The sequence below is a fragment of the Trachypithecus francoisi genome, unplaced genomic scaffold, assembly GCF_009764315.1.
Source record: "Trachypithecus francoisi isolate TF-2019V2 unplaced genomic scaffold, Tfra_2.0 Lachesis_group2, whole genome shotgun sequence".
NCBI classification, from domain to species: Eukaryota; Metazoa; Chordata; class Mammalia; order Primates; family Cercopithecidae; genus Trachypithecus; species Trachypithecus francoisi.
Window position 1 is genome coordinate 57,547,108 of NW_022681465.1, and position 24,225 is coordinate 57,571,332.

General features: G+C 42.4%; 1 protein-coding gene across 1 annotated transcript; it reads left to right on the forward strand.

Annotated features, from left to right (window-relative positions):
* The first annotated feature begins 359 nt into the window (after positions 1-359).
* PRDM9 (PR/SET domain 9) lies at positions 360-24,001 on the forward strand. Its single transcript, XM_033178589.1, is given in 11 exon segments — positions 360-458; positions 824-947; positions 1,274-1,381; positions 9,135-9,184; positions 12,382-12,538; positions 13,660-13,761; positions 13,970-14,235; positions 14,636-14,712; positions 15,682-15,783; positions 15,785-15,875; positions 23,756-24,001. Coding segments are annotated over 11 exon segments (1,392 nt in total). The 5' UTR covers positions 360-389.
* Positions 24,002-24,225: the final 224 nt, after the last annotated feature.

Consider the following 24,225-nt stretch of genomic DNA (forward strand, 5'->3'; position numbering starts at 1 on the left):
CCAACCTCAGATAACCTAAATAGCCTGAAAACTCAACCGCTTCAGTTTCAAGGACCAAATAACCTCAGCGTCAAAGACCCTAAAACTTCTTAATAAGAGGTCCAAATCTCCTTTACCTGAAACTCAGAATTTCCTCAACCTTCCCATCCCATTAGTACCCCCTAGACCTTCCTGGGGTGCTTGAGACCTCACCAGGAACCCACATCTTTCTGCTCTGAACACCCCAGCCAGATGGAGAAGACAGAGCCTGGTTCTGGGCAGTGCTCAGGGCTGTTGCCCGCTCTCAGCACCTTCTCCTTCCACAGGAGCCTTTGGCCTAGGAGCTGGGAGACTCAGAGCCCTTCCCACACTTGGAATTGGAGCAAGTCCTTCTAGACAGTCCCAGCACCATGAGCCCTGAAAGGTCCCAAGAGGAGAGCCCAGAAGAAGACGCAGAGAGAACAGAGCGGAAGCCCACGGTGAGACGTCGGGGAGGCGAAGCCAGACTCCTAGCAGGAGCTGATCTCTGGAGTGCTGCAGACTCCTGGCCTATACCCTTGGGTGACCCTGTCTGAATGTGCATGGAATGGGGGCAGCTGGTCCTGGGCAGGACATGGGGGAGAAAAGAACACTAGCATCAGTGAGTGCTCTGTGTCAGCAGAGAGCTAGGAATGCTCAGCATCTGCTCAGTTAAATGGGACACAATCTGGAGAAGGAGGGAAGGTCTTTATATTTCACAGAGACTCCCAGAGGCCCCAGGCTATGCCCTACACACAGGGTAGAGGAAAAGGACCAGCTCGATGTGTACTAGTAAATCACTGACAGAATCTGTTACTTCCTCTAGGTCAAAGATGCCTTCAAAGACATTTCCATATACTTCACCAAGGAAGAATGGGCAGAGATGGGAGACTGGGAGAAAACTCGCTATAGGAATGTGAAAAGGAACTATAATGCACTGATTACTATAGGTAACAGGAAGTGCTGGGCACAGACCAGTCTGGGAGACATAAAACAGGTCTTTGGTCCCTATATTATTTTAGTTCTCAGGTGGTGGCATCTGCCCACAATTCCCTTTTGCATGGAGACAAATCTGGAGGGAAATTTTGTTCTTTTGCATCAGTGCAGGACTGAGTGTGGATACTGACCACGCAGAGGTCACATCTTAACCTTGTTCAAGACTCTCCCAGCTCATCAGACTGAGCAGTATTGGGTTTGTGGTGCCTTCCATTGCCACTGCCCTTTGTTCCTCCTCCCAGCTCTTCCGTTTTAGAACAAAATTTTTGCTTCTTTTCAGGTCTCAGAGCCACTCGACCAGCTTTCATGTGTCACCGAAGGCAGGCCATCAAACTCCAAGTGGGTGACACAGAAGATTCTGATGAAGAATGGACACCTAGGCAGCAAGGTAAGAGGGAAGGGAAGGAGGATTTTTTTTTTTTTTGAGATGGAGTTTCACTTTTATTGCCCAGGCTGGGGCGCAATGGTGTGATCTTGGCTCACTGCAACCTCCGCCTCCCAGGTTCAAGCGATTCTCCTGCCTCAGCCTCCCAAGTAACTGAGATTACAGGCATGTGCCACCATGATCAGCTAATTTTTTGTAATTTTTTTTAGTAGAGATGGAGTTTCTCCATGTTGGTCAAGCTGGTCTCGAACTTCCAACCTCAGGTGATCTACCCGTCTTGGCCTTCCAAAGTACTGGGATTATCGCTGTGAGCCACCATGCCTGGCCTATTTTTATTTATTTATTTATTTATTTATTTATTTTGAGATAGAGTCTTGCTCTATTGTCCAGGCTGGAGTACAGTGGTGCAATCTCGGCTCACTGCAACCTCTGCCTTCCGGGTTCAACAATTCTCCCACCTCAGCTTCTCAAGTAGCTGGGACTACAGATGTGCACCACCATGCTCAGCTAATTTTTGTATTTTTTGTAGAGATGGGGTTTCACCATATTGGCCAGGCTGATCTCGAATTCCTGGCCTCAAGTGATCTGCCTGCCTTGGCCTCCCAAAGTGCTGGGATGATGATGATGATGATGGTTATTATTATTACAGACAAAGTCTCACTCTGTCACCCAGGCTGGAGTGCAGTGGCACAATCATAACTCACTGCAGCCTCAAACTCTGGGCTCAAGCCATCCTCCCACCTCAGCCTCCCAAAGTGCTGGGATTACAGGCATGAGGCACCGTGCATAGCCCCCAGGAAGATTTAGAAGTGACCTCTTGGCCAGGCATGGGGACTCACCCATAATCCCAGTACTTTGGGAGGCCGAGGAGGGTGTATCACTTGAGGTCGGAGTTCGAGACAAGCCTGGTCAACATGGTGAAACTCCGTCTCTACTAAAAATAAAAAAAAAAAAATTAGCCGGGTGTGGTGGTGGGTGCCTATAATCCCAGCTACTCAGGAGACTGAGGCTGGGGAATAGCTTGAACCCAGGAGGCGGAGGTGGCAGTGAGCCGAAATCATGCCACCACCACCCTCCAACCTAGGCAACAGAATAAGAAGACTCTGTCTGGGGGGAAAAAAGTGACCTCCTGAAACCAGCCTGGGTTTAGGTCTCAGCTACATTTCAGAATTTAACAAAGGAAGAAGAGTTTTCCCTCAAAAACATAAATGTTCAACAAACAAGCAAAATGCAAGACAGTATATACAGTAAGAGATTATTCATATATCGTTGTTGGTTAGTTTTTGTTTTTGAGATAGAGTCTCGCTCTGTTGCCCAGGCTGGATTGCAGTGGCACAATCTCAGCTCACTGCAACCTCCACCTCCCAAGTTCAAACGATTCTCCTGCCTCAGCCTCCCGAATAGCTGGGACTACAGGCACGTGCCACCATGCTGGACCAATTTTTGTATTTTTGGTAGAGATGGGATTTTGCCATATTAGCCAGGCTAGTGGCAGACCTGCCTCTGTCTCCCAAAGTGCTGGAATTACAGTTGTGAGCCACCACACCTGGCCTCATATAAAGTTTTCAAACCTGTAAACTATGTATAGTATTTATAGATGTAATAATAAGTGGCAAATGCATAAAATCTAAATGTGAATAAGAATGCCAAATTCAAACCATTTATTATCACAACAAAAGAAGGAAGGGCTGGCAGGTGGCTTCCCTGTGGTTTGGTTAGTTTTTTTGTTTGTTTTTATTTTTGTTTTTAAATTTTGAAATAAACATAAAAAGACCTGAAACAGTTGTGACAGAATGTTGACATTGGACTGAATGGTGATGGATGTATGGGTTTTCCAGTACTATTCTCCATTGTTTTCTATATGTTTAAAATTTGTCATTCCTTTTTTTAAAAAAATTGTTTTTGCTAAACATTTTTAATAAATAATAGAACAATTAAAGAAAATGTAATTAAACTGTAAATCCACAAAAAATCTTTCTAACACCAATCTCATAATAGTTTAGTTATTGAGTTAAATGTCTTAGAAGAAGAAGTAATATTAAGTAAAGATACATCATTTACGTACATTTAATCATACTATATGATCCTCTTATACCAAAATGAATCTACTTTTTTGTCTCAATTCTGGAGTGGGTTTGAGAGAGCTGTTTAGTTTCCCTGATCTTTCCCATATGTCACTGACCAGAGATAGCATCAAGTAAATAAAATAATGTGCCATAATTATAAAATGAAAGTGTGAAGCTCATTTTCTCTTCTACTTCTTGGTCAGGAGAGTTTAGAAGTAAAAAGAGTCAATCTGCCCAAACTAGAGAAAGCAACTTGGATTCAGTCTACGGTTTCCCCATCTATGAATTTTAGATTCCTTAGGACCTAAAAGTGGCATAAGAGGTATGAAAGGCCAGTGTTTGCTTTTCTGCAAATGCTTTGACGTGAAAAGAATGTCTCTTTAGAGGGAATCTATCTCCTGTGGTTTATCACACATCTATACATCTTTATCTGAACTCAGTTAAAATCCCCAGTTTAAGTCAATTTGTTTTTTATTGTGGCAAGGAATACAATAACATATATTTACTTCTCTAACAATTTTTAAGTGTACAACTTTATTAATTATAAGCACATTGTTGTGCAATAGAACCCTAGAACTTTTTATCTTGCATGACTAAAACCCTATACCCACGGAACAATAACACCCTATTTCCTCCTCCCTCCAGCTCTTGGCAACTGCAATTCTGTTCCTATGAATTGGATTACTTTCGATACCTCATATATGTAGAATCAGCTATGAAATATTTTTCTTTTTGTGACTGGCTTATTTAATCACTTAGCATAACGTCCCCAAGATTCACCCATGTCATAGCATGTGGCAAGATTTTCTTCTTTTTTAAGTCTGAATAATATTCCTCTCCATGTATATACCACATTTTTAAAATCCATTCATTCGTCAATGGGTGTTAGGTTGCTTTACCTCTTGTCTATTGTGAATAACGCTGTAATAACTATCAGTGTGCAAATATCTCTTTGAGATCGGTTTTTAATTCTTTTTACTATATTGTATAACCAGAAGTGGAATTTCTGGATCATAAGGTAGTTCTGGTTTTAATTTTTTGTGGAAGTGCCATACTGTTTCTTACAGTGTCTGCACCATTTTACATTCCCACTACTATGGTTTGAATGTGTGGAAGTTCACGTATTGGAAACTTAGTTGCCATCGTAACAGTATTAACAGGTAGAGCCTTTAAGAGGTGCTTAGGTAATGATAGCTCCAACCTCATGAATGGATTAATGCGATTATCACAAGAGTGAGTTAGTTATTGCAGGAGTGGGTTCCTGATGAAAAGGATGAGTTGGGCCCTTCCCTGTCTTTCTCTCTGTCTCACATTGCACACTTACCCTTCCACCATGTCATGATGCAGCTTGAAGCACCTTGCAAGATGCCAGTGCCATGCTCTTCAACTTCCCAGCCTCCAGAACCACAAGCCAAATAATTATTTTCCGTATAAATTACCCACTCTGGGCCAGACGCGGTGGCTAACGCCTGTAATCCTAGCACTTTGGTAGGCCGAGGCAGGTGGATCACAAGGTCAGGAGTTCGAGACCAGCCTAGCCAGCTTGGTGAAACCCCATCTCTACTAAAAATACAAAATTAGCCAGGCGTGGTGGAGTACACTTATAATCCCAGCTACTCGGGAAGCTGAAGTAGAAGAATCACTTGAACCTGGGAGGCAGAGGTTGCAGTGAGCCGAGATCGCACCACTGCACTCCAGCCTAGGCAACAGAATGAGACTCTGTCTCAAAAACAACAACAACAACGACAACAACAAAAACCACATAAATCACCTACTCTGTTACATTCTAGGAAAGCAGCAGAAAACAGACTAATCCACCCACCAACAATGAGCAAGTGTTCTAATTTCTCCACATTGTCGCCAGCACTTGCTATTTTCTGTTTTTTTTGACAGAAGCTATCATAACAGGATAAGGTGATATCACATTGTGGTTTTAATTTTCATCTCCCTGATGATTAGTGAAATTAAGCATATTTTCATATGCCTCTTGGCCATATATGTATCTTCTTTCGAGAAATCTCTACTCAAGTTTTTTGCCCATTGCATTAGTCAGCCCAGGCTGCCACAAGAAAATACCATATACTGGGTGACTTAAACAACAGAAATTTCCTTTCTGACATTTCTGAAGCCTGGAAGTAAATCAGAGTGCCAGCATGGTTGGGTTCCGGTGAGGGCTCTCTTCCTGACTTGTAGGCAGCCTCCAACTCACTGTGTATTTACATGAATTATTTGTGTGCCCACAGTAGGAAGGAGAAGGAATATCTTCCTCTTCTTATAAAAGCAATACTATCCACTAGAAGATTTTTTTTTTAGACAGCCTCACTCTGTTGCCCCAGACTGGAGTTCAGTGGTGCGATCTCAGCTCACTGCAAACTCCACCTCCCGGGTTCAAGCAATTCTCCTGCTTCAGCCCCTCACATAGCTGGGACTACAGGGGCACACCAGCTAATTTTTGTATTTTCAGTAGAGATATGGTTTTACCATGTTAACCAGGCTGGTCTCAAACTCCTGTCTTCAAATGATCTGCCCATCTCCTTGGCCTCCCAAAGTGCTGGGATTATAGGAATGAGCCACTGCGCCCAGCCAAAAGCACTAATGTCATCTTAAGGGTCTCACCCTCATGGCATCACGTAGCCATAATTATCTACCAGTGGCTCCACCTTTAAATACCATCACATTGAGGTATTAAATATGCTTCAGCATATGAATTTTGGGGAAACAAAATTCAGTCCATAGAACTCATTGTTTAATTATTTGTTTTGTTGTTGTTGTATTATAGGAGTTCTTCACATATACTGGATCTTAACTCTTTTTTTTTTTTTTTTTTTGAGACAGAGTTTTGCTCTTGTCACCCAGGCTGGAGTGCAATGGTGCAATCTCAGCTCATTGCAACCTCCACCTCCCAGGTTCCAGCAATCATTCTGCCTCAGCCTCCTCAATAGCTGGGATTACAGGCACACACCACCATGCCCAGCTAATTTTTTGTATTTTTAGTAGAGATGGGGTTTCACCATGTTGGCCAGTCTGGTCATGAACTCCTAACCTCAAATGATCCATCTGCCTTGGCCTCCCAAAGTGCTGGAGTTATAGGCATGAGCTACAGCGCCTGGCCTGGATATTAACTCTTTATCTTCTTTCTTTGAGACAGAGGTCTCACTATGTTGCCCTGGCTGGTCTCAAACTCCTGGGTTCAAGTGATCCTCCCACCTTAGCCTCTGAATAGCTGGACTACAGTTATGTGTCACTTCACTCAGCAACATTAACCCTTTATCAGATATGTGGTTTGCATATATTTTCTTCCACTCTATGGGATGTCTTGCCACTCTGTTGAATGTTTTCTTTGTTACACAGAAGTTTTTAAGTTTGATGTAGTCCTACTTGTCTAATTTTGCTTTTATTGCTTATGCTTTTGGTGTCATATACAAGAAGTTATTGTTTATTTCAATGTCATGAAGATTTTCCTCTGCTTTCTTCTTGAAGTTCTGTACTTATAGGTCTTACATTTCAGTCTTTAGTCTATTTTGAGTTAATTTTTATATGAGATATGTGGTAAGAGTCTGTCTTCTCTTTTGCATATGTATATCCAATTTTCCCAACACCATTTCTTGCAGACTGTCCTTTCCTCCATTGTGTAGTCTTGGCATCCTTGCTGAAGATCATCTGACCATATACACAAGGGTTTATTTCTTGCCTCTCTATTCTGTTCCATTGGTCTATATATCTATCTTTATATCAGTACCATGCTTTTCTGATTACTGTAGCTTTGTAATATGCTTTGAAATCAGGAGGTATGAGGTCTTCAACTTTATTCTTCTTTTTCAAGATTGTTTTGGCTCTTCTGCTTCTTTAGAGATTCTATATGAATTTTTGGATATTTTTCCATTTCTGAAAATAATGGCATTGGCATTTTGATAGAGATGACATTGAATCTATAGATCATGTTGACAGTATGAACATATTAACAATATTAAATCTTCAAATCCATGAACACAGGATGTCCTTCCATTTATTTGTGTCTCCTTAAATTTCTGTTGGCACCATTTTGTAGTTTTCAGTGTTCAAGTTTTTTGCCTCCTTGGTTAAGTTTATTTGTAATTATTCTATTCTTTTTGATGCTATTGTGGTTGGGACTTTTTTCTTAATTTCCTTTGTGAATTGCTCATTGTTACTAAATAGAAACACAACTGTTTGGGGTGTGGATTTTGTATGCTGAATTCATGTATTATTTCTTCTTTTTTTTTTTTTTTCTTTTTGATACTGAGTCTGGCTCTGTCACCCAGGCTGGAGTGCAGCCGTGTGATATCGGCTCACTGCAAGCTCCACTTCCCAGGTTCAGGCCATTCTCCTGTCTCGGCTTTCCGAGTAGCTGGGATTACAGGTGCCCACCACCATGCCCAGCTAATTGTTTATAATTTTAGTAGAGATGGAGTTTCACCAACTCCATTAGCCAGGATGGTCTCCATCTCCTGACTTCGTGATCTGCCCACCTCAGCCTCCCAAAGTGCTGGGATTACAGGCGTGAGCCACCGTGCCTGGCCCAAATTCATATATTACTTCTAACAATGTTTTGGTAAAAATCTTTATAGTTTCATTTCCTTTTTTTTTTTTTTTTTTTAGATGGAGGCTCGCTCCATCTCCTCCCAGATTCAAGTGATTCTCCTGCCTCAGCCTCCTGAGTAGCTGGGACTACAGGCGCCCGCCACCATGCCTGTAATCCCAGCACTTTTGGAGGTCGAGGGGCGTGGATCATGATGTCAGGAGATCAAGACCATCCTGGCTGATAGGGTGAAACCCCGTCTCTACTAAAAATACAAAAAATTAGCCGGGCATGGTGGCGGGCCCCTGTAGTCCTAGCTACTCGGGAGGCTGAGACAGGAGAATGGCGTGAACCTGGGAGGCGGAGCTTGCAGTCAGCTGAGATTGCGCCACTGCACTCCAGCTGGGCGACAAAGCGAGACTCCATCTCAAAAAAAAAAAAAAAAAAAAGAGGACTTTTCTTATATGACCTTTTTTTTATGTTGAGGTGATTTCTTTCTATTCCTAACTTGTTCAGTGTGTTTGTCATGAAAGGTCAGTCAATTTACATTTTAAAAATTAATGTAATAGATACCTTATTAGGTATACCTTAATAGATAGGAGGAAACAAATAGGAAGTTTTGTCTATTTTTTTAAATCTTAAGAAAATTAGCAATGCCTCTAATAGAAGCATAGGCCTTAATGATACTTCAGAAAACATTTCCAAATCGCCTTTGGATAATACTTGGAATCATCGCTCTCTGACTCAGAATTCTCTGTCTCTACTGAGAAACTCCAGAGTTAGGCCAGGCATGGTGGCTCATGCCTGTAATCTGAGCACTTTGGGAGGATGAGGCAGGTGGATTACCTGAGGTCAGGAGGTCAAGACCAGCATCTCCAACATGGAGAAATCCCATCTCTACTAAAAATACAAAAATTAGCCGGGTGCGGTGGCACACACCTGTAGTTCCCAACAACTCACAAGGCTGAGGCAGGAGAATCGCTTGAATCTGGGAGATGGAGGTTGCAGTGAGTGGAGATTGTGCCACTGCACTCCAGCCTGGGCGACAGAGGGAGACTCTGTCTCAAAAAGAAAAAAAATGTAATAAAAGAGAGTATCTCTAGAGTTTGGAAACATTTACCAACCAAACCACTGATTTCTCATCACCTTTTAGTTAAACCTCCTTGGATGGCGGTAAGAGTGGAACAAAGTAAACACCAGAAGGTAAGTATTTCCCAAATCCTGCTGACAAGAAACCTTCCTCATAGATCCAAACATAGGTAAGAGAAGGAGAATGTACAGACTATCATAGGGAATACTGCCTTCCTTTCCTGATCTCTTTAGCACAGTGTCTGACATCATCATTATTTTAAGAGTTAATGAGAACAGCAACAACAATCGCTACCGCGGTGTTATTTTGTCAGTATTTTCAGACTTTATTTTAAGCATTTTAAATGAATAAACTTTACATAAATTTCCTATTCAACTTACATATAGTACCTATTAAGTAGATGCTATAACTATAGCCATTTTACAGATGAGAAAACTGAGATAAAAAGTGTTCAGTTATATCCCTGGGATCACATTCAGTGTTGGTGCAGTCTAATCCAAAACTCTTTCTCTAAAGCACTTACAAGATCATTAAAAGTTTCATAGTTTTATAAAGTTTATGCTATCTTACTCATATGTCTTACATAATTCATCCAACTGACTTTTGAACCTCAGTTTTCCTTGTTATGGTAAAGTGAGATTTGCACTAAAACACTCTGATTAAGGGAAGCTTCCAAGCAAATAGACCATTCATACTGTGGATGGTCCCAGAAGGAGATAGGGTCCCTACCCTCCTAAGGAACCCATTCTGATCAGAGGAAGCAGCTTCCAGCCCTGAGGAGTTTCAGGTTTGAAGACTGAGAAACAACAAATAAGAAAATGGTTTAGGACTTAAAAATATATTCTTCTGGAATTAATTTCAAATGCTCATTTCTGTAGAAGGCAGTAACAGCTCCCTCCTCTGGGCTCCAATTAGGGAACTGTCGTGTTGTTTGGAATTATTCGTTTAGCCTACCTGCTGCCTCTTCATTGTGAGCTCTTCAGGAGTCTGGTCCATGTCTGATTTTTCTCAGAACTCCCAAGCCCAGCTCAGGGCCTCTGAGAGCCTCCTTAGTGTTTTCTGAATGACTGATTCCAAGTTTATGAATTAAACTATAAGTAACAGGGTCAAGGAATGCTGAAAATATCTTAGAGTTAGATTTCAACTGTAGAGATGATATCAGGACTATGAGATAATTTTTGTTTGTTTGTTATTTTTCTGGGTTAGGGGAGTGATTTGAGACAGGGTCTGGCTCTTTCACCCAGGCTGGAGTGCAATGACTCAAGCTCGGCTTACTGCAGCCTCCATCTCCTAGGTTAGTGTGATCCTCCTGCCTCAGCCTCCCGAGTAGCTGGGACCACAGGCATGCACCACCATGTCTGGCTATTTTTTATGCTTTTTGTAGAGACGGGGTTTTGCCATGTAGCTCAGGCTGGTCTAGAACTACTGGGCTCAAGCCATCCTCCCACCTCGGCCTCCCAAAGTGCTGGGATTACAGATGTGAGCCACCATACCCCGTCTGTGAGAAAAAATTAGTCTTTCCTTTCCTTTCCTTTTTCCCTTCCCTTCCCTTCCCTTCCCTTCCCTTCCCTTCCTTCCCTTCCCTTCCCTTCCCTTCCCTTCCCTTCCCTTCCCTTCCTTTCCTTTCCTTTCCTTTCCTTTCCTTTCCTTTCCTTTCCTTTCCTGACAGAGTTTCACTCTTGTCACCCAGGCTGGAGTGCAGTGGCACAATCTCAACTCACTGCAACCTCCACCTCCTGGGTTCAAGTTGTTCTCCTGCCTCAGCCTCCCAAGTAGCTGGGATTACAGGCACCCACCACCACACCCAGCTAGTTTTTTAGATTTTTTGTAGAGATGGGGTTGGCCAGACTGGTCTCAAACTCCTGACCTCAGGTGAACTGCCTGCCTTGGCTTCCCAAAGTGCTGGAATTACAGGTGTTAGCCACTGTGCCTGGTGAGAAAAATTATTAATATCATATTCATACTGTATTAAGTAGCTCAAAAAACACTTTGGTGAACATTATTATCTTTCATGTTCACTACAATATTGAGAATTAGCGCCAGGGGCAGTGGCTAACACCTGTAATCCCAGCACTTTGAGAGGTGGAGGTGGGCAGATCACCTGAGGTCAGGAGTTTGAGAGCAGCCTGGCCAACATAGTGAAATCCCATCTCTACTAAAACTACAATAATCAGCTGTGCGTGGTAGTGGACACCTGTAATCCCAACTTCTCGGAAGGCTGAAGCAGGAAAATCACTTGAACCTGGGAGGTGGAGGCTGCAGTGAGCTGAGATTGTGCCACTGCACTCTAGCTTAGGCAACAGAGTGAGACTCCCTCTCAAAAAAATAAAAATAAAATAAAGATTTAGCATGGGCTGGGTGCGGGGGCTCATGACTATAATCCCAGCACTTTGGGAGGCTGAGGTGGGTGGATCACTTGAGATGAGGAGTTTGAGACCATCCTGGTCAATCTAGTGAAACCTCATCTCTAATAAATATACAAAAATTAGCTGGGTATGGTGGCACATGCCTGTAATCCTAGCTTCTCAAGAGACTGAGGTAGGAGAATCTCTTGAACCTTGGAGGTGGATACTGCAGTGAGCTGATATAGTGCCACTGCACTCCAGCCTGGGCAACAGAGTGAGACTCCTTCTAAAGAAACAAAAACAAAACAAAACAAAAAACCACATGTATGTCAATTTCTGGATCAGGAAACTGAAGAGAATTAGGTAACAATACACCCTTATTCAAGCAGACAAGCAGAATTAGCAGAATTGGTACAGGAACTAACTAATCTAATTCCAAAGCCAAATATTCTTTCCAGGATATGGCAACATGCAACTTTGACATCACTTTCTTAGTTGTCTAGATATATTTTTGCCAATCATCTCTTTGTTCTGTTCCCAACCTTACTGCTTTATTACCTCATTTTCTGGATGTGCTTCGTCCCTCTGTGCTTTTCTACATTTCCCCTTCCATCAACAGCCTACTAGTTTATGGAAGATTCCCTCCTTCTTTCTGTAAGCTCTTACCCGCTTCTTTCACAGATCTTGTTGATTCTCCAGCTAGTCTTCCCAAGTATTCTTCCTCCTTTCCTTTAACTTACATAGAACATTTTAAAGAAAGTTGAAGGAAAGAGCCTTAAGATATGGGTTAGAGTCCCAGATTCACTACTCACTTAGACCTTCTTTTTTCCCTCTAGTATTTAGACACTCTAGGTATTTCCAAGATTTGAACATTAACTAGAGTCATGCATATGAAAACATGTTGCAAGCCATAAAGAACTAAAGAAATGCAAGTTGTCTTTTAATATGTGACTCTCACATTAAAGGGAATGCCCAAGGCATCACTCAATAATGAATCTAGTTTGAAAGAAGTATCAGGAACAGCAAATTTACTGAATACAAGTGGCTCAGAGCAGGCTCAGAAACCAGTGTCCCCTCCTGGAGAAGTAAGGACCTCTGGACGGCACTCTAGACTAAAACAGGGTAAGAAAAAATATTTGGGGGGACTTTAGTCTCTCTATGTCCTCTAGAAAGGTTGATGAGTATGGTCTACCTATGTGGGGTGGACTTTGCATAGGCCTGGGCTTAAGCTGGACTCAACTGTGAGACCAGAAGGTAGATGCAGTATTTTGTTAAAATTATGTATTTATTTGTTCACTGAGACAGAGTCTCACTCTGTCACCCAGGCTGGAGTGCAGTGGCGGAATCTTGGTTCACTGCAACCTCTGCCTCCATGAAAATAGCCATTTTCTTGCCTCAGTTACCTGAGTAGCTGGGATTATAGGCATGCGCCACTGTGCCCAGCTGATTTTTGTATTTTTAGTAGAGACAGGATTTCATCATGTCGACCAGGCTGGTCTTAAACTCCTGGCCTCAAGTGATCTGCTCACTTCAGCCTCCCAAAATGCTGGGATTACAGGTTTGAGTCACCATGCCCAGCCTTGGATACAGTATTGAATAGCATGGAAAAACATCAACTTTGAAGTCACTCACTTGGGTTATAATCCACAGAGAAGCATTGGGGCCTTGGGCAAATCTTATAAATTCTCTGAGCTCCTGAATGGTAATCTGTAAAATGAAACCAAGTATATATAGACCAAGAACATTGTTTGAAAGCATTAAATTAAATATAAATGAACTGATACATGCAAGGTGTCCAAAAAATACCTTTCTGATAATAGATACTCTTTTCTGCGTTTCTACATTTCCTCTTCCATCACATGTCTACTAGTTTATAGAATATCCCCTATAGAGACCATACTTTCTTAGTGTTGTATGTCCAGTCCTTTGTTCAATGCCTAAGATGTAATGTGCCCTCAAGAAATACTTTCTGAATGAAAAAATGCATGAATAAACCATTTTGTAAGTAGAAAGGTTGGGAGGTTAATGGGATAATAAGAAGAGCCAGAAACTAAAATTGAATAGGCATCTGCAGTCAGTGTGGGTGTGGGGTCTAAGTCTCTCTGAAGCAGTGAAGAGGGGGAGACTAGAGTATGTAGAAAGGTAGATGCTAATTTGATGGTAGGATATTTCACATTTTCTTATAAAACAAGGATGAACACCCCAGACTCCCAATTTTAGCCATCTACTCTTCTCCAACCTAGAACTCAGGAAGAAGGAGACTGAAGGAAAGATGTATAGCCTGCGAGAAAGGAAGGGTCATGCATACAAAGAGGTCAGCGAGCCACAGGATGATGACTACCTCTGTAAGTGACCCTTTTGGCCACTCCCACAGCTTGCTGTTACGTCCTGGTGCAGTAATTTCATCATTTGGCCCACAAATCTTTCCCTTTCTCTAATGAATTAGAGTACAGGATTGGGGCTGAATGATGTGAGTGCCAAGCTCTTTCTGAAGCTACCATATGAAAGAACATGCATTACAATTTTCCTAATCTCTGCTTCCCTCACTTCCAGATTGTGAGATGTGTCAGAACTTCTTCATTGACAGCTGTGCTGCTCATCAGCCCCCTACATTTGTAAAGGACAGTGCAGTGAACAAAGGGCATCCCAACCGTTCAGCCCTCAGTCTGCCCCCGGGGCTGAGAATTGGGCCATCAGGCATCCCTCAGGCTGGGCTTGGAGTATGGAACGAGGCATCTGATCTGCTGCCGGGTCTGCACTTTGGCCCCTATGAGGGCCGAATTACAGAAGAGGCAGCCAACAATGGATACTCCTGGCTGGTAAGAAGAGCCTACTGTTTCCCTGTTCTGTCTTCCCACATCCCTTCTGTGCCTTTGGTGAGACATCACCTTCTACATGTTAGGATGTAGGTATGGATAACATGGCTAGCTCTGTGTACTCAAGGGTCTTTGCATGAACATGGAACTCCTATTTAGAGATCAGAGGATACCTGGGAGCAAAGTGGTACAAAGACAAAGAAGTGCATCCTCCCTTGTGGAGCTTCTGCTCTGACTAGACAAACCAACTGAGATGTGTAGATGATGACTAAGGTGCAGGCCATGTGGTCTCAGTTGGCAGTTGAAGCGCTGCAGGCCCAAAGGCCATTGATGACAGTGGAGTAAAATAATTCTTCTGATTTTTACCCTCTAAAAAGCTTTACCTTATTTTTCTGAAACTCAGATCACCAAGGGGAGAAACTGCTATGAGTATGTGGATGGAAAAGATAAATCCTGGGCCAACTGGATGAGGGAAGGCCAGTACCTCCCTGAGTTTCAGACAGAACCTTCATCTCTCACAAACCTGGATCTCCTTCCTTCTCATTATGCCTCCTTCAATGATTTTCACATCCGCTATTTCTATTTTTCTCCATACAATGCTGTTTTATACTGTCAACATTTAGAAATAAAAAACAACAATATAGATATTATGATTTATTTATATCAAAACACAATATGTATGTTAGACAAAATTGAGGCACCAACATAAACCTTGAGAAGCCTAGATTCACGGGGGACACTGAATTCATGCTTTAATATATGTAATCCACATTTATTAAGCACTTAGTATGTTCCAGGTTAGGAAGTGAAGTTCACTACTTGAACAGAAGCGAGCTGCAGGATGACCCAGCCCCTTTCCACAATGGGCTCTCGTTCTATCAGAGAATAGAAAAACAAATCAACTATTACTGTTCTATATTATTGGGCCAAGAGAAAAAGACTTCTAAGTTTCTCTGGGAATCTGGGGAAGTCAAGTGAATGGCACCTGAGTGAACTGTAGGGTGATTAGAGGAAGGCCTGTCCAAGAAAGATGGACTTGGGCTGAGTTTGGAATGATGTGTGCTAATCTAGAAACAGAGCACATGATCCAGCACCAAGTTCTGTGGTATAAAACAGAATTAATTTAGAGTTTAGAGAAGCTAAAGGTCAACGTATTTTACGGCCAATCAAGGTGGAGGTTAAGTCTGGAGTTGGGCTTTGAAAAAATGGTTGATTAAGCATGGCAGGGAAGTGTTCTAGGCAGGATGAACACTGTAGTCAGAAGTGCAAGTTCACATGACATTGTGAAAGAGATTTAGGAATGAGCAGAAGGTTACCAGAGGAGTGGTGGAGATGTGGTCAGCACAGACCATGGAGGCCTTCACCAGCAGGTGATGGGCCAGACCTGGATCTGACAGATACTGGGAACTCACTGCCTCTTTTCTTTCCCTTTGCCCGCCTTGATCCCAGGTATGTGAACTGTGCCCGGGATGATGAAGAGCAGAACCTGGTGGCCTTCCAGTACCACAGGCAGATCTTCTATAGAACCTGCCGAGTAATTAGGCCAGGCTGTGAACTGCTGGTCTGGTATGGGGATGAGTACGGCCAGGAACTGGGCATCAAATGGGGCAGCAAGTGGAAGAAAGAACTCATGGCAGGGAGAGGTAGGCATCACTATTACTCTTTTTAAAGGACAGGAAAGAAATAATTAACCTAGAGAATTTTCATGCTTTAACTCTTAAGTAGAGCAAAATGCCATCTAAAGTCAGTAAAATTTCAAATCAGTGGCTTCCAAAATTAAAGATTCATGTTATATGCCTTTGCCTCTTTGGAACAAATTTTATATTTTTAAATCTTTGTTCTGATTTTATATTCTAAGTACTTCATGCACAAAGTATATAACAGCATATAGTGCTGAAAGACTTAAAGACAAAAATCAAGTTCTCAAACACCTACCAGCTCTCCCAATGAGGTAGTTTCTTCTGGCATTTCCTTGATATTTCTTTTTTTTAATTTATTTTAATTATACTTTAAGTTCTAGGGTACATGTGCATAACATGCAGGTTTGTTACATATGTATACTTGTGCCATGTTGGTGTGCTGCACCCATCAACTTGTCAGCACCCATCAATTCATCATTTATATCAGGTATAACTCCCAGTGCAATCCCTCCCTCCTCCCCCCTTCCCATGATAGGCCCCAGTGTGTGATGTTCCCCTTCCCGAGTCCAAGTGATCTCATTGTTCAGTTCCCACCTCTGAGTGAGAACATGCGGTGTTTGGTTTTCTGTTCTTGTGATAGTTTGCTAAGAATGATGGTTTCCAGCTACATCCATGTCCCTACAAAGGACACAAACTCATCCTTTTTTATGGCTGCATAGTATTCCACGGAGTATATGTGCCACATTTTCTTAATCCAGTCTGTCACAGATGGACATTTGGGGTGATTCCAAGTCTTTGCTATTATGAATAGTGCCGCAATAAACATACGTGTGCATGTGTCTTTATAGCAGCATGATTTATAATCCTTTCGGTATATACCCAGTAGTGGGATGGCTGGGTCATATGGTGCATCTAGTTCTAGATCCTTGAGGAATTGCCATACTGTTTTCCACAATGGTTGAACTAGTTTACAATCCCACCAACAGTGTAAAAGTGTTCCTATTTCTCCACATCCTCTCCAGCACCTGTTGTATCCTGACTTTTTAATGATTGCCATTCTAACTGGTGTGAGATGGTATCTCATTGTGGTTTTGATTTGCATTTCTCTGATGGCGAGTGATGATGAGCATTTTTTCATGTGTCTGTTGGCTGTATGAATGTCTTCTTGAGAAATGTCTGTTCATATACTTTGCCCACTTTTGGATGGGGTTGTTTGTTTTTTTCTTGTATATTTGTTTGAGTTCTTTGTAGATTCTGGATATTAGCCCTTTGTCAGATGAGTAGATTGCAAAAATTTTCTCCCATTCTGTAGGTTGCCTGTTCACTCTGATGGTAGTTTCTTTTGCTGTGCAGAAGCTCTTTAGTTTAATTAGATCCCATTTGTCAATTTTGGCTTTTGCTGCCGTTGCTTTTGGTGTTTTAGACATGAAGTCCTTGCCCATGCCTATGTCCTGAATGGTACTACCTAGATTTTCTTCTAGGGTTTTTTATGCTATTAGGTCTAACATTTAAGTCTCTAATCCATCTTGAATTAATCTTCATATAAGGAGTAAGGAAAGGATCCACTTTCAGCTTTCTACTTATGGCTAGCCAATTTTCCCAGCACCATTTATTAAATAGGAATCCTTTCCCCATTTCTTGTTTCTCTCAGATTTGTCAAAGATCAGATGGCTGTAGATGTGTGATATTATTTCTGAGGACTCTGTTCTGTTCCATTGGTCTATATCTGTTTTGGTACCAGTACCATGCTGTTTTGGTTACTGTAGCCTTGTAGTACAGTTTGAAGTCAGGTAGCGTGACGCCTCCAGCTTTGTCCTTTTGACTTAGGATTGTCTTGGCAATGCGGGCTCTTTTTGGTTCCATATGAACTTTAAAGCTTTTTTTCCAATTCTGTGAAGAAACTCATTGGTAGCTTGATGGGGATGGCATTGAATCTATAAATACCTTGGGCAGTATGGCCATTTTCACATGTTGATTCTTCCTATCCATGAGCATGGTATGTTCTTCCATTTGTTTGTGTCATCTTTTATTTCACTGAGCAGTGGTTTGTAGCTCTCCTTGAAGAGGTCCTTGACATCCCTTGTAAGTTGGATTCCTAGGTATTTGATTCTCTTTGAAGCAATTGTGAATGGAAGTTCATTCATGATTTGGCTCTCTGTTTGTCTGTTACTGGTGTATAAGCATGCTTGTGATTTTTGCACATTAATTTTGTAGGCTGAGACTTTGCTGAAGTTGCTTATCAGCTTAAGGAGATTTTGGGCTGAGACAATGGGGTTTTCTAAATATACAATCATGTCATCTGCAAACAGGGACAATTTGACTTCTTCCTTTCCTATCTGGATACCCTTGATTTCTTTCTCTTGCCTGATTGCCCTAGCCAGAACTTCCACCACTATGTTGAATAGGAGTGGTGAGAGAGGGCATCCCTGTCTTGTGCCAGTTTTCAAAGGGAATTTTTCCAGTTTTTTGCCCATTCAGTATGATATTAGCTGTGGGTTTGTCATAAATAGCTCTTATTATTTTGAGGTACGTTCCATCAATACTGAATCTATTGAGCGTTTTGAGCATGAAGGGCTGTTGAATTTTGTCAAAAGCCTTTTCTGCATCTATTGAGATAATCATGTGGTTCTTGTCTTTGGTTCTGTTTTATGCTGGATTACGTTGATTGATTTGCGAATGTTGAACCAGCCTTGCATCCCAGGGATGAAGCCGACTTGATCATGGTGGATAAGCTTTTTGATGTGCTGCTGAATCCGGTTTGCCAGTATTTTATTGAGGATTTTTGCATCGATGTTCATCAGGGATATTGGTCTAAAATTCTCTTTTTTGTTGTGTCTCTGCCAGGCTTTGGTATCAGGATGATGTTGGCCTCATAAAATGAGTTAGGGAGGATTCCTCTTTTTCAATTGATTGGAACAGTTTCAGAAGGAATGGTACCAGCTCCTCCTTGTACCTCTGGTAGAATTCAGCTGTGAATCTATCTGGTCCTGGACTTTTTTTGGTGGGTAGGCTATTAATTGTTGCCTCAATTTCAGAGCCTGCTATTGATCTATTCAGGGATTCAACTTCTTCCTGGTTTAGTCTTGGAAGAGTGTAAGTGTTCAGGAAATTATCCATTTCTTCTAGATTTTCTAGTTGATTTGCATAGAGGTGTTTATAGTATTCTCTGATGGTAGTTTGTATTTCTGTGGGGTCAGTGGTGATATCCCCTTTATCATTTTTTATTGCGTCTATTGATTCCTCTCTCTTTTCTTCTTTATTAGTCTTGCTAGCGGTCTCTCAATTTTGTTGATCTTTTCAAAAAACCAACTCCTGGATTCATTGATTTTTTGGAGGGTTTTTTGTGTCTCTATCTCCTTCAGTTCTGCTCTGATCTTAGTTATTTCTTGCCTTCTGCTAGCTCTTGAATGTGTTTGCTCTTGCCTCTCTAGTTCTTTTAATTGTGATGTTAGAGTGTCCATTTTAGATCTTTCCTGCTTTCTCTTGTGGGCATTTAGTGCTATAAATTCCCTCTACACACTGCTTTCAATGTGTCCCAGAGATTCTGGTATGTTGTATCTTTGTTCTCATTGGTTTCAAAGAACATCTTTATTTCTGCTTTCATTTCGTTATGTACCCAGTAGTCATTCAGGAGCAGGTTGTTCAGTTTCCATGTAGTTGAGCGGTTTGGATTGAGTTTCTTAGTCCTGAGTTCTAGTTTGATTGCACTGTGGTCTGAGAGACAGTTTGTTATAATTTCTGTTCTTTGACATTTGCTGAGGAGTGCTTTCCTTCCAATTATGTGGTCAATTTTGGAATAAGTGCGATGTGGTGCTGAGAAGAATGTATATTCTGTTGATTTGGGGTGGAGAGTTCTATAGATGTCTATTAGGTCCGCTTGATGCAGAGATGAGTTCAATTCCTGCATATCCTGATTAACTTTCTGTCTCGTTGATCTGTCTAATGTTGACAGTGGAGTGTTGAAGTCTCCCATTATTATTGTATGGGAGTCTAAGTCTCTTTGTAAGTCTCTAAGGACTTGCTTAATGAATCTGGGTGCTCCTGTATTGGGTGCATATATATTTAGGAGAGTTAGCTCTTCCTGTTGAATTGATCCCTTTACCATTATGTAATGGCCTTCTTTGTCTCTTTTGATCTTTGATGGTTGAAAGTCTGTTTTATCAGAGACTAGGATTGCAACCCCTGCTTTTTTTTGTTCTCCATTTGCTTGGTAGATCTTCCTCCATCCCTTTATTTTGAGCCTATGTATGTCTCTGCATGTGAGATGGGTCTCCTGAATACAGCAGACTGATGGGTCTTGACTCTTTATCCAGTTTGCCAGTCTGTGTCTTTTAATTGGAGCATTTAGTCCATTAACATTTAAGCTTAATATTGTTATGTGTGAACTTGATCCTGCCATTGTGATATTAACTGGTTATTTTGCTTGTTAGTTGATGCAGTTTCTTCCTAGCCTCGATGGTCTTTACATTTTGGCATGTTTTTGCAATGGCTGGTACCGGTTGTTCCTTTCCATGTTTAGGGCTTCCTTCAGGGTCTCCTGTAAGGCAGGCCTGGTGGTGACAAAATCTCTAAGCATTTGCTTATCTGTAAAGGATTTTATTTCTCCTTCACTGATGAAACTTAGTTTGGCTGGATATGAAATTCTGGGTTGAAAATTCTTTTCTTTAAGAACGTTGAATATTGGCCCCCACTCTTCTGGCTTGTAGAGTTTCTGCCGAGAGATCTGCTGTTAGTCTGATGGCTTCCCTTTGTGGGTAACCCGACCTTTCTCTCTGGCTGCCCTTAAGATTTTTTCCTTCATTTCAACTTTGGTGAATCTGGCAATTATGTGTCTTGGAGTTGCTCTTCTGGAGGAGTATCTTTGTGGCATTCTCTGTATTTCCTGAATTTGAATGTTGGCCTGCCCTACTAGGTTGGGGAAGTTCTCCTGGATGATATCCTGAAGAGTGTTTTCCAACTTGGTTCCATTTTCCCCCTCACTTTCAGGCACCCCAATCAGACGTAGATTTGGTCTTTTTACATAATCCCATACTTCTTGCAGGTTTTGTTCATTTCTTTTTCTTCTTTTTTCTTTTGGTTTCTCTTCTCGCTTCATTTCATTCATCTGATCCTCAATTGCTGATACTCTTTCTTCCAGTTGATCCAGTCGGTTACTGAAGCTTGTGCATTTGTCACATATTTCTCGTGTCATGGTTTTCATCTCTGTCATTTCGTTTATGACCTTCTCTGCATTAATTAGTCTAGCTGTCAATTCTTCCACTCTTTTTTCAAGATTTTTAGTTTCTTTGTGCTGGGTATGTAATTCCTCCTTTAGCTCTGAGAAGTTTGATGGACTGAAGCCTTCTTCTCTCATCTCATCAAAGTCATTCTCTGACCAGCTTTGATCCGTTGCTGGCGCTGGGCTGCGCTCCTTTGCAGGGGGAGTTGCGCTCTTATTTTTTGAATTTCCAGCTTTTCTGCCCTGCTTTTTCCCCATCTTTGTGGTTTTATCTGTCTCTGGTCTTTGATGATGGTGACGTACTGATGGGGATTTGGTATAGGTGTCCTTCCTGTTTGATAGTTTTCCTTCTGAAAGTCAGGACCCTCAGCTATAGGTCTGTTGGAGATTGCTTGAGGTCCACTCCAGACCCTGTTTGCCTGGGTATCAGCAGCAGAGGTTGCAGAAGATAGAATATTGCTGAACAGCGAGTGTACCTGTCTGATTCTTCCTTTGGAAGCTTCCTCTCAGGGGTGTACTCCACCGTGTGAGGTGTGGGTTGTCAGACTGCCCCTAGTTGGGGATGTCTCCCAGTTAGGCTACTCAGGGGTCAGGGACCCACTTGAGCAGGCAGTCTGTCCGTTCTCAGATCTCAACCTCCGTGTTGGGAGATCCACTGCTCTCTTCAAAGCTGTCAGACTTAGTCGTTCGCGTCTGCACAGTCCTCTGCTGCTTCCCCTGTTGTTTTTTAGCTTTGCCCTGTCCCCAGAGGTGGAGTCTACAGAGACTGGCAGGTTTCCTTGAGCTGCTGTGAGCTCCACCCAGTTCGAGCTTCCCAGCGGCTTTGTTTACCTACTTAAGCCTCAGCAATGGTGGGCGCCCCTCCCTCAGCCTCGCTGCTGCCTTGCGGTTAGATCACCGCAGACTGCTGTGTTAGCAATGAGGGAGACTCCGTGGGCGTGGGACCCTCCCGGCCAGGTGTGGGATATATTCTCCTGTTGTGCCCATTTGCTTAAAGCACAGTATTGGGGTGGGAGTTACCTGATTTTCCAGGTGTTGTGTGTCTCAGTTTCCCTGGCTAGGAAAAGGGATTCCCTTCCCCCTTGCACTTCCCAGGTGAGGCAATGCCTCGCCCTGTTTCAGCTCTCGCTGGTTGGGCTGCAGCAGCTGACCAGCACTGATTGTCCGGCACTCCCTAGTGAGATGACCCCAGTACCTCAGTTGAAAATGCAGAAATCACTGGTCTTCTGTGTCGCTCACACTGGGAGTTGGAGACTGGAGCTGTTCCTATTCGGCCATCTTGCTCTGCCCCCCCTCTGATATTTCTTAATGATATGCATGTGTTGTTATTCATTCATTCATTATCTCAATTAGCTGTTATGTGAACTCCTTCTCAGTGCCAGACGATGTTGCAGGAACTATAAATACAGATTGATCAAGACAATCGGAAAAACTGCTCGTGAACAGATGACATGTGAATTAGGGAACCATATGAGTACCTACAGACATATGTGTAATATCAGACAGTGATCAGTGCTTTGAAGAAAATGAATCCAGAAAGAATATCTGGGGATCAGTGTGTGGTGAGAGTAGAGTGTTGCAGGGGATTGTCAGGGAAAGTTTTTCTTAGGAGACAGCATTTGAACAGTACAAGTGCCTGTGGGCCAAGGGTTCCAGGCACAGGGCACAGCTAGCGCAATGGTCCTAAGGCCAGAAAGAGTTCAGCTTTGGTTCATTTTTGGAAAATAGGCTCCAGTGGGTCATCTGCTCAGAGCTGCTTCAGTTTCCAGGTGAGAGAGAATGGTGGGCAGGATGAAGGTGGGGAGCATGGAGGTAAGCCTGAGTAGGGATATATTTTGAAAAAAGACTTCCTATTGTATTTGAAATGAGCTCAGACTGAATGAAATATCTCAAACATGAATACTTGATGTGCAGCCTGAGAAAGAGCATATCCTCATTTTATTATTTGTGGAATCTGAAATAGAAGCAATCCATGCACCTAGTTGGGGCAGCAGGACCCAGAGTCCTTTAGTCAGTGGGACCTGGACAATTCTGTGTTGGCCAACCTGAATCCCACTTCCTGATGGAGAACCAGGCACATAACAGTCCTCAATTAAATATGTCCTTTTGAATGAGGAGACGCAAATTCAGATTTGCTCACACATCTTCTCTTTAACCACATTTGTGGATCTCCAGGCTGAGTGCTCCTAATAGATCCTTTTCCCCTCTTAGGAAGTCACTAAGGACAATCTCACCTAAGTCACCAAGAGTGTTATTTCTCAATAGAATAAAGTAGCTGAAGACTTCGTGTTAGCAAAAGTGCCCAGGGACCAAGGAGGGAGGATGTGACAGAGGGTGATCAGGGAAGGCTTTATAGGACTTGGAAGATACCTGCAATGTGGGGGAAAGGTCGCTGCAGTTCCATCTATGTAAGGAATGACACTGCCCCTGATGCTGTTTGAGGTTACCTAGTCTGGCTGATATATAGAAAAGGCTCTGGATTTTTTTTTAAGATGTAGTGAATAAAAGTGGAATGGAAAAATGGACTGTAAAGGTCCATCCAGCACTTGGTGGGAGAGAGCTTGCATTGTTAACATATGAAGAGTGCTTGGTTTGATCTTCATACCTTCATAAGTGGTAAGGCCTGAACAAAACATCTACCCTGACCAAAAACTTCCTCTTTCAGAACCAAAGCCAGAGATCCATCCATGTCCCTCATGCTCTCTGGCCTTTTCAAGTCAGAAATTTCTCAGTCAACATGTGGAACGCAATCACTCCACTCAGAACTTCCTAGGACCATCTGCAAGAAAACTCCTCCAACCAGAGAATCTCTGCTCAGGGGATCAGAATCAGGAGCAGCAATATTCTGATCCGCACAGCTGTAATGACAAAACGAAAGGTCAAGAGATCAAAGAAAGGTCCAAACTCTTGAATAAAAGTACATGGCAGAAGGAGATTTCAAGGGCCTTTTCTAGCCCACCCAAAGGACAAATGGGGAGCTCTAGAGTGGGAGAAAGAATGATGGAAGAAGAGTCCAGAACAGGCCAGAAAGTGAATCCAGGGAACACAGGCAAATTATTTGTGGGGGTAGGAATCTCAAAAATTGCAAAAGTCAAGTATGGAGAGTGTAGGCAAGGTTTCACTGATGAATCAGAT